The sequence below is a fragment of the Anser cygnoides genome, chromosome 4, assembly GCF_040182565.1.
Source record: "Anser cygnoides isolate HZ-2024a breed goose chromosome 4, Taihu_goose_T2T_genome, whole genome shotgun sequence".
Classification (NCBI taxonomy): Eukaryota; Metazoa; Chordata; class Aves; order Anseriformes; family Anatidae; genus Anser; species Anser cygnoides.
In genome coordinates, this window is record NC_089876.1 from 10,098,107 (window position 1) to 10,112,477 (window position 14,371).

Here is a 14,371-nt window from a genome sequence, read left to right on the forward strand (position 1 = left end):
CCTTATAATATTAGCCAGAATGACAATAGAGGAGAAACTTGCTTCTTATTTTCTGATCTGCTGTTACGGAAGCTGGCATGTCTCCCTGTGGTATCAAGCTGTGTGAGCACTTTGTCTATGAAACTATTTAATCGTCTGGCAGCAGGGATATCTTAGGTCAGGAATGTACTGGCTTTTTTGCTCCCAGATGATGAACATTTTTCACTATGTAGCAAAAACCATTCAGGTCCTACATTGGTGGGAACTCTGTCAGAGCATACCAAGAAATGAACTTGATTTGGGGTATTGCTCTGCTCTGAAATATCCTGGTATAAATCACAGTTTGTACTTTGGGATCTCCTGACTTTTTAGATTGCTCTGAAATTTGGCATGACTTACACGCACAGTGTCCAAATTTAGGGTTGGCTGAAGATGGAGTTCCTAAGACATGCCCCACTGCAAGCAAACAAACAAGCAGGCAGAAACTGGGGGCAAAGATGCGTGGGCACGTTCTGCCCTGTCAGTGATTTTTTTTTTTCCTGATGCAGCAGAAGATTTATTTGGTGCTGAAACTGCTTTTCAGAAGGAAACAAGCAGAAGTGTTTTTTGGGAAGTATGGGGGAATCAGAAACAGGCAGAGTTGGTGGGGGAGAGGAGGCAGGTGAGGAAGAGCAAGCTGCTGAGCGTTGGAGTGGTTTGTGTGGGCTCCTCAACCTGTGAGATACTGCTTACACATTCCACCAAAGCCAGAAATGTAGTCAGAAGAGAAATAAGATTATTCAGCGGGATCTCTTGCTTTCCACACAGCTGTGCTCAGAAAACCTGCAGGTTCTGAAAGTCATGATAGGAAGTTTAAATAGGTGTAGCCACAGGACCTCAGCTCTGTCCTCTGAGTGGTGTGCCCAAACCCAGCACTCTGCCCATGTTATACCAACACAACATCCCCTCGCTTTTCCTACAGCTAAGCACGGGAGGTTCACTACAGGGGAAGTGAAGTTTCTGATTATTTTGACATCCCTGTTCACTACCGAGTTCACGATGCTGCACAGCTCCACATTTACACTGTTTTCAGCCTCGTGAGGGGAGAGTAAAGGTTGTGTAGGCTGTGTAACTCTTGATAGCTTTCAGAAGCTTGGTTTTGAAATAGCTTAATTTTCTTTTCCTTGATTTTCGAGAACTTGAATTTTGCTGAACTCAGTGATAACAAGGAACATGAAATACAGAAATACACTGGCTCTTGCAGTAATTAATTATTTAAATCAAATTGGAATGAGGCAGGTGGCCAGACTTGCAGAAGCAGCGAGCACTTGCACATCCCACTTATTTCAGCTGAAAATTGTGGATATGTCACTGTTATTTAACTTCAGGGTGGGAGGAGATACATGTATTTTCTATCTTCCCCCTTCTCTACAAAGGCAGTGGAGCAAAATCTGCTCAGTGAGTGCAGCATAAAATAAATATTCCCACAAGGGGAGTAGCTGAATATTTCAGCCTTCAATTTAGTGTGAAATCAGGTGCTGTTGAGATGAGTCTGTCTGTCTTTGATTGAAATATCTTAATTAAGAGAGGCTTAGGGGATAATTAAAGTTGTATCTGAGACCCATTGCTGCCAATCCCATTAAAGAATGGGAACAGTCACTTTATTCCTGATGTATTTTCTGTTCTGCAGCTTTGATTAAGCTGAAGAAGAATGGCCAGCGTTGTGCTGTCAAGTCTCAGTTTGTTCAGCCCATCTGCCTGCCGGAAAGTGACACCGTTTTCCCCGAACAGTTCAAATGTCAGATTTCTGGATGGGGACACAGGCACGAGAGTGAGTAAAATGACAGAGTTGGTACCTGTGGAAAACCCTGATGATAACTAAATATAATGCTCAAGGATATGTTACACGGCTGACAGTTTTGTAAAATATTTTCCAAGGGACTTCTGGTGGGATTCATTTTACCTGCCTTTAGACATTTGCAGCGTTTACATCTGAGATAGTCATTCTGAACTTCCTTTGTAGTCCCTGGAATTTGGAACTTGGTTCCCATGACCAAACATTTGTATCTATTTAGGATGAGAAAAGTTGTTCTCTAGTTAGGTCTCCATGGACCATGAGGGAACCTGGAGCAATGAGCTTAGCTGTAGGGGCCAGCAACTGTCAAGTGAATCCTGCTTCTGGTTTCTCAAGGTAGATATCAAAGACTGCAAAGCAAACACATTCAACTTACTAGTCTGTGATGGAGGAGGTCTTTGCCTTCACCAGGCAGAAAACTTTGGAAACATCTACTAGAGAGGGCCAGAGGGACTTTAGGCTAAGAAATGCTTACGTATAATTTAAAAAAGGTGAGCAAAAGGAAATACTGCTTCTCTCCCATCCTTCGAGATAAGGAATTTCAGAATCATAAATCTTGGCCATGCTGCCTTGATGCGGAGATAGCAGAGACCTATGCAGATAGATGAGAAGGATGAGGGAGCTGGCTGCCTCGTTTTGGTAAAAGACAGAATGAGCAAATGTCATCCTGATCTAACTCTGCAAGTTAATGGCAAAAAGAGGTAATGGAGCCTTGGAAAATTTATGATTTAATATCACACCTGGAAAGAGGAGTGCTGGGGAAATGTTCCCATGTCTCTAAGAAATGAGAGAACCCAAAGTGGGTTAACGTCTGGACTTGAAATACTGCTGTTTTAAAGGGCAGGGAACCTGACTGTAGAAGCAGAAAGTGATCTGATCACTAGAATAATTATTATATTTAAACAGGTTCACAACTGAGATGTGCTAAATGTGTTTATACGTTGTATCTTGCATTGTGTTTCCATGTTATGCTCTTCACATTTTATAAAAAATACTTTTTTTTTTTTCCCTGTTTGGGATTTTTTTAAAGATATTTCTGGTTACTCGGATGTCCTGCAAGAAACACTGATTCCAATTATTTCTGAGGAGAAGTGCAAGAGCCCTGAAATATATGGAACAGAAATAAGTGAAAATATGTTCTGTGCTGGCTACTTTGACAGCAAATCTGATGCTTGTCAGGTAATGTTGTGAGTCATCTCCAAGCGAAGAATATAAATGTATATTATTGGAAGAAATGTTGCAGTGTTACAGTGCTTGCTTTTGACATTACAGTGTTCCTAAAGGAAGGTTCCTAAAAAAAAAAAAAAAAAAAAGGTTCCTAAAGAAAAGATATTTATGTGACTGCACTGTTTGCTCCCACATTAATTTTTTAACCCATTCAATGTCAAGTTCTACAGAGGGGGAAAAATACTTTTAGGGTATTACATTCCTCCTACCTTCATAAAAGCTAGTGGTTATACACAGGAGAGGAGGTGCTTCAGCTCCTGGCTAAGGGATGGCACTGTGTTGGCAGGTATGCTGGCAGGTATGCACTGGCAAGCCAAATCCCCAACCCTCTTGCTTGAATGAGACAAGGATACTTGGGTAGGAGGTGGGAGCAGTGGTGGAGTTTGGAGGAGATATGCCCTGAGGTTATTATAGTGGAAGGGTTTTAATGGTGTAGGATATCCGTCCAATGGAAACTGTTTCATGACTTCAATCCTTCACGGAAGGATCTCAGATTCACACTAATTCGTGTTCTTTTTGAGTTATGACACACTGTGGCTCTGAATAAGGTTTCAGAATTGTTGTGGTGAGAGATGAGAGTTTTTTTAAGCATGAAATCATTATTAGTGAATCAACAAATCATTTTCTCCCTGTTAGCCAACTTGTAATGTGGTCTAAGGAAAAACAGTGCAGACCTCTTAATGTCACAACAAATGTAGCTGACCTCTGAGTTTTCTTAACATACGCTCATGAAATTATCTATAAACCATCTGTAATGTATAAAAATATTTAAAGACCAAGAAATGTCAAGTAGACAATGTGTTCTGCTACTTTCTTGGAAACTTTATATTTTTTTAATCAGTGCACAGGTACTGAAATTGCAATCAGTGAGATAAGTTGTGGAGACACATGCAAGTTTCTGAGAATAAATTAATTTCAGATAGAGAATTTCATTTGATGTCCCTGATTTCTCAAAGAAATCTCCTAATAGGAAGGCAATACAATTTTCCTACCTACTTTGGTCTCAAAAGCATTCCTGTTTAGAAAGCAAATCTCAAGGATTTTCTTTTTAAACAGGAAAAAAATGATTTATCCTTAGTCCCAAATATCTGAGATGTGGCTCCTTACACCAGTCATGCATTTTTGTTTCATTCCAAACATTTCTGTTTCTGTAGGAAGCCACTCTCAGGAACAATAATAATAAAAGCCCCCCCCTTCCCTGAATATTTGCAAGGTTTTAAATAAGTAGAAGTGTTCCCAATTCATGCTTGCTGTAGTGTGTCATCAAATACTAGTTTGACCTTATTTTCAGTTTATGGCTTTAATGACAAGGTAATGCTCAGTAGCATTAAATTCAATAGATACAAAACTGGGTGTACACCACAAAATTATAGCATTGTGCAGTCATGTGGAAAAATGTGTATGTGTGCAACGATCTCTGATGGCTGCAATAAACTGTCTTGAGAAACTCTCCAGACCTTCTATGGCCTATGTAATCTGTGCGGAGCCTATAGTGCAATGTAGTGTAAAGCTTAAAGACTTGCTTACTCCTACTGAAAGGGACCCCAATTATTCATGCTCTTCAGTAGATGTCTGAATCCAGAAGAATTTCAGAAAACCTTTCAAACAAAATCTGATATTTTGATATTTCTTTTTAATGTGAAATTTAAAAAAAAGCCATTATATTAGAGGTATGATTTAAAAAAAAATAGTTTTCTACAACGAAACTTCAGCAGATAAGTGCTTCCATATTCATTTTTAAAATCTAAACCTCACATGCAAACGTTTTCAGTTTGGAACTTTCCCAAAATAATCTTTTTTCCAACTCTTTTCTGTCAAATTATTTAATCTTTTGTTACTTTTAACACAGGGAGATTCTGGCGGACCTTTGGCCTGTGAGAAAAATGAAATCTCTTACCTTTATGGAGTTATCAGCTGGGGAGATGGCTGTGGCAGAGTCAACAAACCTGGAGTATATACACGAGTGACAAACTACGTAAACTGGATTAATGAGAAAATATCCCCCCGAAAAACTAGTTGAACATTTTAAATGTGATAACATTTCAAGCATGGTCCTGGAGTCTTTTGGTTTCATTAAAGTAGCATAAATATTTTATTATAAGCTATATGAAAACTGTCCTGGTAATTCTTAGAAATTTCAAACAGACCACCTAAAACAGACCTAATCCCTCTGATACCAGCAACTTTGAGCTGCAATTTTAGGGTCGTGGATAGCTCACCATATAAGACTGTCTTTATTCGGCTCAATAAAACAAACATGTCAAGACATGTACCAAAATCTACAACTGTTTATCTGCTTGGTGGATTACACGGAAAGAGTTATTTGAAAGTTTCTGGTGGAGCTGTCATCCTCCCAACCAATCTGTAACAATGTTGTCTCTGTATTCTCAGATGATTTAACAAAATAAAAAGGAGGAGCACCAAAAAAGAAATTCCCTTTCCTTCAGAAGTGATTTCCTGAAGTGCAGGTTGAGAGGCACTAGCAGAGCAATATAGGTGAAGCTGCTCCTCAGCTAACTACAGCAAACCAGCTCTGGGCAGAAAACAGAGGATTTAGATTTTGATTCAACAAAATATGTAAGCACATGTCTATGTTCTGCTGACATAGACATTAGGAACATGCTTCAGAGCTCTGCTGAGTCTGGTGTGCAATTTTCTAGCAAAGTTTAATGCAACACCTGCTGAAAGCACAAGTTTTTTGCTGAAAAATGCGTAAAGTCAGTGCACCTGATTGCCTACCAACGCATTAGGGCCTTTTGCAGACTATCGGCTGCTCCTCACCCTGAGGATAGCAGTGGAAATACTTCCCCTTGGGTGATAAATGACTAAACATTTCTTAAATTTGACAATGTTTTGGAGATGTCTTAGTTTTTGTACTAACAAGTTATTTAACTGGTCAGATAATTCAGGAGAGTTCTGTTAGCAGATTTTTAAACTGGATGGCTGGGGGAGCTGCTTGGTATTTTCCTTGGGAGGTTGGTGATAATCATAAAGCCCACGTGCTGCTGACATGGTCTACGGAATTATTATAAGAACAATTAAATTATTACAATATACAAGTGTTTAGGGACTGTATAGCCAGCTGTGTTGGCAAAAAGGCAGAAAATGATTGAGCATAAAGAAGTCTAATCTCATAAAGAAGAATAGAAAATTACAACTTTCTTAATACAGAGATCTTTATCCATGTCAGATATATACATTTGGAAGTAATGATGTAAATGCTTTTCTTCTTTGATAGCAAACATTTTTGAATTCTCTTAAGTGTTTCAAACAAAGCTATTCTTTAAGATATAGAAATGTAAAGTGGTGTTTGGATACTCAGATGTGTGTTTTATTTTATAATACTGGTGGTGTCTTCATGGGTTTATTAGTGAATGATTTCTGCAGTTAAAACAAACTTAGAAAGGAAAAATAACCAAAATCTGATTTCAGGTAAGTACAGAGATATAACATTGCTAATCTGGATAAATGATATAAACTATTAAATAAAAACGTTTACCCTCTGTTTCTTAGACTTAGTCTGCTGTGTATATAGTTACAATTAAATCTTTGAATCACTGTGTAGGTTGTTCAACAGGTTGAGAGCTGGTAGAAAAAAGAAATAACACTTCTCTGTGCCAGAAGGCATCTGAAAAGCTCTGCATAAGAATCATTTCCAGCTGGTGGTGCTCCCAGTTTATGTAAGTGTCACACAAAATTTCCAGTAGACAGATGTAAGAGTGAAGAAACTTGAGTCACAAAGCTTAGGTAAGATTTTCAGCTATAAATACTGCGAATGCTAAGATCAAAGTCTTTAGTTCTTGATTCCAAAACAATCTGAACACTATTGTTGTCTGGGTTTGCCTTCCTGGCCATTTGCAGTATGAGTCTGGCTTGCTTAACACTGTGAAATGAATGTGACTGTTTAACAAGACTAACTGTACCTGCTGATGAAAGACAAGTACTAAATGAGCACGAAGGAACTATTTACTCTTCTTTGGAAGTGATTCATTTGGAACAGGTTTCAACACAAAGCTTATGCCATTCTGCACATCCATATCTGTTCTGTGACTTCACTTTCATGTTGAAATTAATATCCATCCACACTGAGCATGCTTTCAAACTGCTGGATTTGTGTTATACATATTCTCTGTCTTCTCTTGCTGTAAAGATGGTGGCTATTTGTCAGGAAAGGTGTTAGACTCGTGTTTCTGGCAATTTGTATAGAGCTTTTTAATTCTTCTGTTTTCAAAATGCATAGTTATTACCACTATGTAGCAACAGTAATATAAAAAATATATATTTTTAAAAAATACGTTGAATGTTGATAAGTGGAACTCTGTTTTCTGCCCTCAAAGGTCTAAATGACAAATCTTCAATTGTCATACTTCGAATTCACTAAAATCGAATTTTTGGTTTTCAAAATAGCCTGCTTTTTTGTTGTCACTGCATAATCTGGTGGAAATAAATTTCCTGATTTGGGGTTCTGCTGTATGGCGACTAGCCCTGCATTAAATCCACAATCCCTGACTAGAGGTGGTGAGCACCAGCCTGAGTGGCAAGCAAATGCTTAGGTTTACCAAGAGCTCCATGCCTGACCTGTCACACCCCTGAGGACATCGGTCACATTCCTATGGGGTCTCCAGCGCCTTCTGCCTCCTGCCTTTGTGTTGAGCATTTCCCCATGGAAACCCTCCCCTACTTTCTCCCCCTGTATGTAAGTGCTTGTCACATAGGTTAAAATGAAATATGGCTAAAATTTACTAGAGGAAGTTTTTCTGATATTTTTTTCCCCTAACGTTTAGTTTGAAATTGAATTGGAATGCAAAACCAGTTGAACGAACACATCCCTAATTCATTATGAAACACGCTTAAAGATGGTTTTATTAAATTATATGTTATTCCATGCAAACTGACCGATTCAAAGAGAAGAAATAAATGCAAACATCTAAAAACCCCTTCTATTATGCTATTGAAAGAAAAATGTGCTGTGGTGCCATTTAAAAAATAGCTGAAGGACTAATTACCATCAAATAAGATGCAGTAGGAGTATTTTTAGAATAATGGACTCTAATTAGTCCATCGCTCGTTGAAATAAATCTAAGGACATCATTAGCACATCTTATTCTATTAATTGTAGCAGCTCTGGGCTTGGTATAAGTGGGCTGTTATCTCGTGACAGTTGCATTGCAAAGGAAAAAAAAAAAAAAAGAGTATTTTTATCCGGGGTGGTTGGCTGTATGTCTTCTGGGAGCCAAGGGGAGTGGTAATTGCACTTTTTGGAAGCAGAATTGGGGCGCTATAGGGATGCTGCGAGACCGGGGATGTTTCAGCGCCGGGCCCCGCTCCGTTGTACAGGGGGCCGGCCAAAGTCCGGTCCGGGTTTTCCAGCGGACCCTCGGCCGTGTGGGGCTGGCCGCGCGGTCAGCTGCAAAGCCCGGAGCGGATCGCCGGCCTGGGGGGCGGCGGCTTGGGGTCGCGGCTGGAGGGGATCGGCGGGGGCGGACGGAGCGGGGGTGCCGCGCTGCGACGCTGAAACCTTGGAGAAAAAATAAAATAAAATAAATAATAATAATTAAAAAAAAAACAAACACCACAAGCGCACAGCACAATAAAATAGTTGGATAAAGCACCGGCGGGGAGCTCCCCGGGACCCCCTTTCCCCTCAGCCCGCTGGGGCGGGGGGCGCCGGGGAGGGCCGGGCGTCGCTGGCCGCTCGCCCGCCCGCCGCGCTCCGTGTGCCCGTGCGGGGACCTCCCGAAGCTATTTTGAAAGTGACCCCTCGGCCGGAGCGCGGGGAGGGAGCAGCCAGCCGGGCGCAGCTGTCCGGAATCATGACTGAAGATGACGGATTCCGCGGTGGTGGAGGGTCACGTCAAGTTGAGAGATGGAAAAAAGGTTCCCCGCTCGCGGCGCCCCTTCGGGACGGGGGGCCCCGACCGACGCCCCGCGCGTCCCGCCGGCGGGGGAGCGAGCCCGCTCTCCCCTCCTCCGGCCCTGCCTAACCCTGTCCTTTTCGCCTCTCGTTGCAGTGGAAGAGTAGGTGGCTGGTGCTGCGCAAGCCCTCCCCGGTGGCAGGTAAGAGCCGGGCGGCGTAGGGGGGGCCCCGGGGTGCCGCTGCCCTCCCTCCCTCCTCCGCCCGCCGACGGGTGGGGGGGCTTAGTGTGGGGTCTGCGGGGCTCCCCTCGAGCCCTGTCGGCTGCGGGAGACCACCGCGGCCCTCCGCTGTTGCTCTTTTTCCTTTTTTTGGGGACACACACACACGCACGAATTACGGGCTCAGCTGGCAGCCAGCCAGGCGGCCAGAAATAGCCCGACGGGTACCGAAATAAGAAAGCCCCCGGGAGGAGGCTTCGCTTTTCACCCCCGTGTTCCCCCTCCGCTCGCTCCCTCGGGCCGGCGCCTTCCCTCCTGCGAAAGCCGGCCCCGAGAGGCTGCGGCGGCCGGGGGCCCCCCTCAGGCGGCGGCGGGTGGCGGGAGAGCGTCTTCTCCCTCAGCGCAGTTCCCTCAGGGAACTCAGGGCTCGCAGTCCCTCCCTCCGGGCTCCCTCGGGCTCGCAGTCCCCCCTCAGAGCCCTCAACCCCTATTCAGGGGTCGCAGTCCCCCCCTCAGAGCCCGCAGCCCCCTCAGGGCTCGGCGGCGGGATGATCCCGGCGCCCTGGGTGTGAGGCCGGGAGACGTCCTGCAAGAAAACGTCCGTTTTTCCTCAGACTACCCCAAAACCGCGCTCCGATCCGGGCGTTTCGGGGCAGGTGCTGAATACAAACAATTGAAAAAGGTGGCCTGTCAAAGCGTAGTTGTGTGGTTTTGGTTTAAAGCGCGTGTTACTTCTTCAGGGTGACTGGTCGCTGTAAAAGGCTGGCGTGGTGAGCTCTGTAGTTATTTTCGATCTGTGTTTTGACATAAAGCATCATTTCGGTTTAAAAATAAACTGACATCTCGGATTAAAAACTTCGCTTCCACGTTTTTGAAGGGAATAATTGAAAATGCTATTCAGAGTTGACGTTTGCCTGTTGGAGAGGGAAAAGTAAGTTTCAGGTTTTCCTGTCTCTTTCTGATTGGGAAAGCGTTTGGCCTCCAAAGTATTCATTTCTAGGGCTAATTGCTGCCTGCACTCAGAAAATGGGGACCTGCATTGCTTCAGTTTGGATTGTGGAGCCTTTTCTAGGCTGTTGCTGATATAGCGGATGTTTCTTTACTAACTGAAGCTCTTCAGACCTGCCTCCCTGGTGCGTGGGTAGTTACAGATAGATGTTAGTATTTTAGAGACTTACATCTTGGCTGCATCTGTTAAACTTCTATCCATGAACGGGCATCTGTAGAGCCCGTTAGTATCGAGTTAGTATCGAGACATGTAAGTATGGGTCTGGATTCCTAACATCAGCATGAAAGGGGAAGATGAGGGGGCTTCTTTGAAAACTTACTGACAACATACCTTATTCCTCAAAAATACTGTTCTAGCAAAATCAGTCAGGTCTACCAGAAAACATCCTGTGCTTTGCTTTACTCGGTCTGTAAACCACAGTAGCTCTTTCTTCAGACACACAACTGTATCACAGAATGCGTAAATACCGTGGTTGCAGCTGTTTATGCTAACAGGTGCAAGAAAACAATTGGAAGTGTGCGCAGAGCTCCGCTTCGGTTAGCAGACGCTTCAGTCTTTCAGTCATTTTTCAACTCTTTGGAGATTTGCCAGGCTTTTGCCCAGCTGAGCGGCACAGGGCACCTTGCCAGGGCTCAGAGCACCACACCCCAACATTCATAAAATGGTGCACAGGGGCTTCCTCCTTCGTGGTATGCAGGTCAGCAGCAGCTGTGGATGCTGCAGCTTGGATATTTACTGTTAATTTCGGCTATTATTGAGTGCTGTGTGATAGGAAGGGGACTTGGGGGAAGATGAATGCTCTTGTTATCACCTGCAGAAGGTTGAAGAGGGCTCTCCAATTTTTCTTGTCTTTAGGGTTTGCTTGTGGAATGTGCTTTTCCTAGGGCACCCTCATGCTTGAATTACTTTCTTCCATTGCCTAGTTGCTATGTAATAAACACCTCTAGGAAGGGGTTAAAAACAAATGGTGACACGTGAATATTAAAAAAAAATAAAAATAAAGGTGTGGCATATAATGATTATTTAGCAATGACTACTGTGTAACATTTAACTAGGAAACCTGAGCTGACACAGTCTCTGGCAGTGCAGCCTGCTCACCATTTAGTAGTTGAGTAATCTGTGAACTACTGTAAGAATTTCATTTGTGGTTCAGTATGTTCTAATGGAAATATAGCTGACAATAGCCTCTCAGTCCTTAGCATTTGTAACGTGAACAGCTATCATACTGTAACTCCCAATGTTCAGAATTAATGAGTGGGTCCCATCCAGACTTGGGAAAAACCACCGGCTTCTTGTAAAATAAAAAACATCTGGGAAGACTTTTTACTTATTTTCCTTTTTCTGAGCCTGTAGGTTACTGTTGAAACATGCCTTCAGTGTCTGCTCCCTGAAAACAAGGACTGCGAACTACCTGGGTGCAGGGTGGGAGAAGGAAACTGAGTTCTTGCGTTGACTTGATCAGACTGACCTTGTAGTTGTCTAAAGCACTTTTGTGTTGAAGCAGAGTACTAAGAAATGTGTTGTGTTCTGTTCTGCCTCATCATCTCTGACAGTTTTGCTTCTTTTAGACTGTTTGCTCATGCTGGTGTACAAGGATAAATCTGAGCGAGCGAAAGGGCATAAGGAGAGGAGCAGCGTGACCTTAGAAGACATCTGTGGCTTGGATCCTGGGCTCTCCTATGAGGGCTTGAATCACACGCTTGCAATCATCTGCCTTTCTCAAGTTGTGATGCTGGGATTTGAGAACAAGGAAACAATGTATGCGTGGGATGTACGAATCCGCTACAGTCTGGGGGAAGGTAACCTTTGTCTTTTCATACTCCCCCTCTTCCTCCCTCCCTCCCACCCCCTCCACCCAGGAAAAAAAATCAAATAAAAACATAGACAAAATGCAAATAAAAAAGTATAGTTAAGGAGAAGACTTGCTCATCTGAGTGAAGAGACTGTGCTTCCCGTTAAATCGTAAACCCTTCCGACAGGTTGTGATACAGTAGTGCCCAGTCCCATTGTTTAACTGAGAGAGCATTCAACTTAGTTTTTGACTTTGGTACTGAAAGTGTGTAGCTTTGAAGCAAAGTGATCAGAGCTCTACTTCTGGTAACATAATTTACTTTGGGATTTTGATGACAGGATTCAGAGGGGGGTCCGAATTAAGAGAAAGAGAGTCCTGATTAGAATTTGGCTAGTTCAGTCCCAGTTTCCTGAGCTGCCTGCTAGCCTACCTAGAGGTGTTGCCTCTGATCCTGTATTTTGCTGCTAGCGTCTCCTTACAGGAAGAGACATCTCTCAATAAAGAATGTTGTTGGGCATGGTCTTTACAGGTATCTTCATTCTTATACATCCTATTATTTTTTCTTAGTTAGCAGCCTTAAAATATACAGTGATGAAGAAAGAGTGATAACATTGGTAATCCATAGTAGCTGTCTTATATTTTTTTAAGTCATAACTAGGAAAGGAGGGTAGGTGTGTGGGAGAGATGCTCATTAGCTGTCATCATCATTTGTTACATATGCTTTGCCATCTGTTGTAGTTACAGACTTGTTGTTTTGCAGAGATGATCAGGGAATTTTACGCTAATAAAATATAGAGTATCAGAGACATGGATGCTTGGAACTGTCAGATATGAAGCCTTGCACCAGAAAAGTTAGAGGGAGTCCCTGAACAATACAGGCAGATGTAGCTGCAGCAGTGGGGACACTGACAACGTAGCTGTGTTGTGTACTGGTTCTACTTCTTTACAAGTTTTGGGGTCTCTGTACAGCATAGGCTAGTCCTAAAGCATGGAGGGGAATTTGGATTTGGCAAAGTTGGTCTAGTTTTCATGAACTTGCTCTGGTGCAGTACTGGGATAGAGAGAGTATTTGATCTCAAGCTGGGTGTGAGAATTATGGTTGTGATAGGATGAAATGCAGAAGAAGTGAGGATTTTTTTTTTAATGCTCTGAATGAGGGGACGAATAGAGCCTATGGGGTGAAGGTATTGTTTCACATGTAGCCCTGGAGTAGAGACAGATGGGGGCAGTGTGTGAGTGGAGGTGAAGACGAAGGGAACAAGTATGATTGGTTGAATTGACAATAATTTGTAGAATGTTAATTGCAAAAAAGCTTAGGGGAAGGAGGAAAGACCAGGGTATGGAAAACTTGTTCAGGGTTCCATCTCCTGTGCTGCGTCAGGTAGGTGAAAGAAGTCAAACAGAACAGAATCTAGCTTGAGTAGAGAGAAAGAGAAAAGTGTAGAGACTACAAAGAGAAGATGGCAACTGTTTGATCTCTTTTTTTTTTTCTTAAAGACTTTTCCTTAAAGACTAGTAGGGATGCCTTTATGTGCTTTGGAAGTAAAGTGGCTGGATGCTGAAAATAGACTGTGGACAGATGACCTCGGAGTCTGGGAAGCAAGAGAGGGCGAAAAAAATGAAGAGCTGATGCTGTTCTTGAATGAGGACCACAGAATGGAAGGAGTGTTCATTGAAATTCCCATTGTTTTCTCTGTTTTTCCCAGGTCAGGTGGATATGATTCGTAGGACAGCTCAAGGGAATATATGAACCAGCATTAGAGAAAGCAGGGGAATTAGGTGAGAGAGGCGTAAGCCATGTGTGAGAAGAGTGCTTATGTCCACAGCTCATTCTGAGAAAGTTAGCATACTGTGAGCCACTGAATAACTGTGAAGAGAAAAAAAATAGCTAAAGGAAATGAAAACCTTAGTATTACCTTCTGCTCATAGGCGTATTGAGCTAGGTATCTTGTGGTTGATTTATTTATTTATTTATTTATTTATACCCCAGAGCAGGAGTAGTACATGTCTGAGAAGGATTTTTGAAAAAATTGGAATTTACCAAGAAAGCAGCATATGGAAAAAGCTTCATGTCCAGACTTGGTTTTCCCTCTACTTTGTTTTTGCTCAGATTTGAGTATGTTGTTTCCTAACAGTGCTCTAGAATCTGAGTTCTGAGTTAACAGCTCTTTGTTTTTGGCAGCTATGGTACCTTGTAACTGATTGTGTTGAATCATGGTCTGTTCTTTTATGAGGCAGAAACGATGCTGATGCTTCTGCTCTTATGCTTTAATTGCTGGTGAAGTACCTCTGAAGTTAACCGTGCAGTGGTGTCCAAATTGTATTAAAAATTACATATTGAACATCAGTCGTCAAGGTGGTTTGCTGTCTCTTTCATATTTTATGTTTAGATAGGTTGTGTAACATAATTGTGAGCCCAAAAGGGGACATTGTGTGACTACTGATTTGCTCCTTA

General features: G+C 42.6%; 2 protein-coding genes across 9 annotated transcripts in view; both read left to right on the forward strand.

The window, feature by feature from the left end:
• Positions 1-6,554, forward strand: part of HGFAC (HGF activator) — a 48,750-nt gene extending 42,196 nt beyond the window's left edge. For all 4 annotated transcript variants that reach the window (XM_066996526.1, XM_066996525.1, XM_013179011.3 and 1 more), the window contains 3 exons: positions 1,649-1,789; positions 2,844-2,992; positions 4,890-6,554. In XM_066996526.1, the coding sequence (XP_066852627.1) occupies positions 1,649-1,789; positions 2,844-2,992; positions 4,890-5,060 (461 nt within the window). In that variant the 3' untranslated portion in view covers positions 5,061-6,554. The remainder of the gene's footprint in view (positions 1-1,648; positions 1,790-2,843; positions 2,993-4,889) is intronic.
• A 2,079-nt stretch (positions 6,555-8,633) lies between these two features.
• Positions 8,634-14,371, forward strand: part of DOK7 (docking protein 7) — a 65,805-nt gene continuing 60,067 nt past the window's right edge. Inside the window, exons 1-3 of one of the 5 annotated variants that reach the window (XM_048045930.2) lie at positions 8,634-8,917; positions 9,052-9,097; positions 11,678-11,923. In XM_048045930.2, the coding sequence (XP_047901887.1) occupies positions 8,864-8,917; positions 9,052-9,097; positions 11,678-11,923 (346 nt within the window). In that variant the 5' untranslated portion in view covers positions 8,634-8,863. The remainder of the gene's footprint in view (positions 8,918-9,051; positions 9,098-11,677; positions 11,924-14,371) is intronic. The other 4 variants (XM_066996523.1, XM_048045916.2, XM_048045920.2 and 1 more) reach the window with 4 other exon arrangements.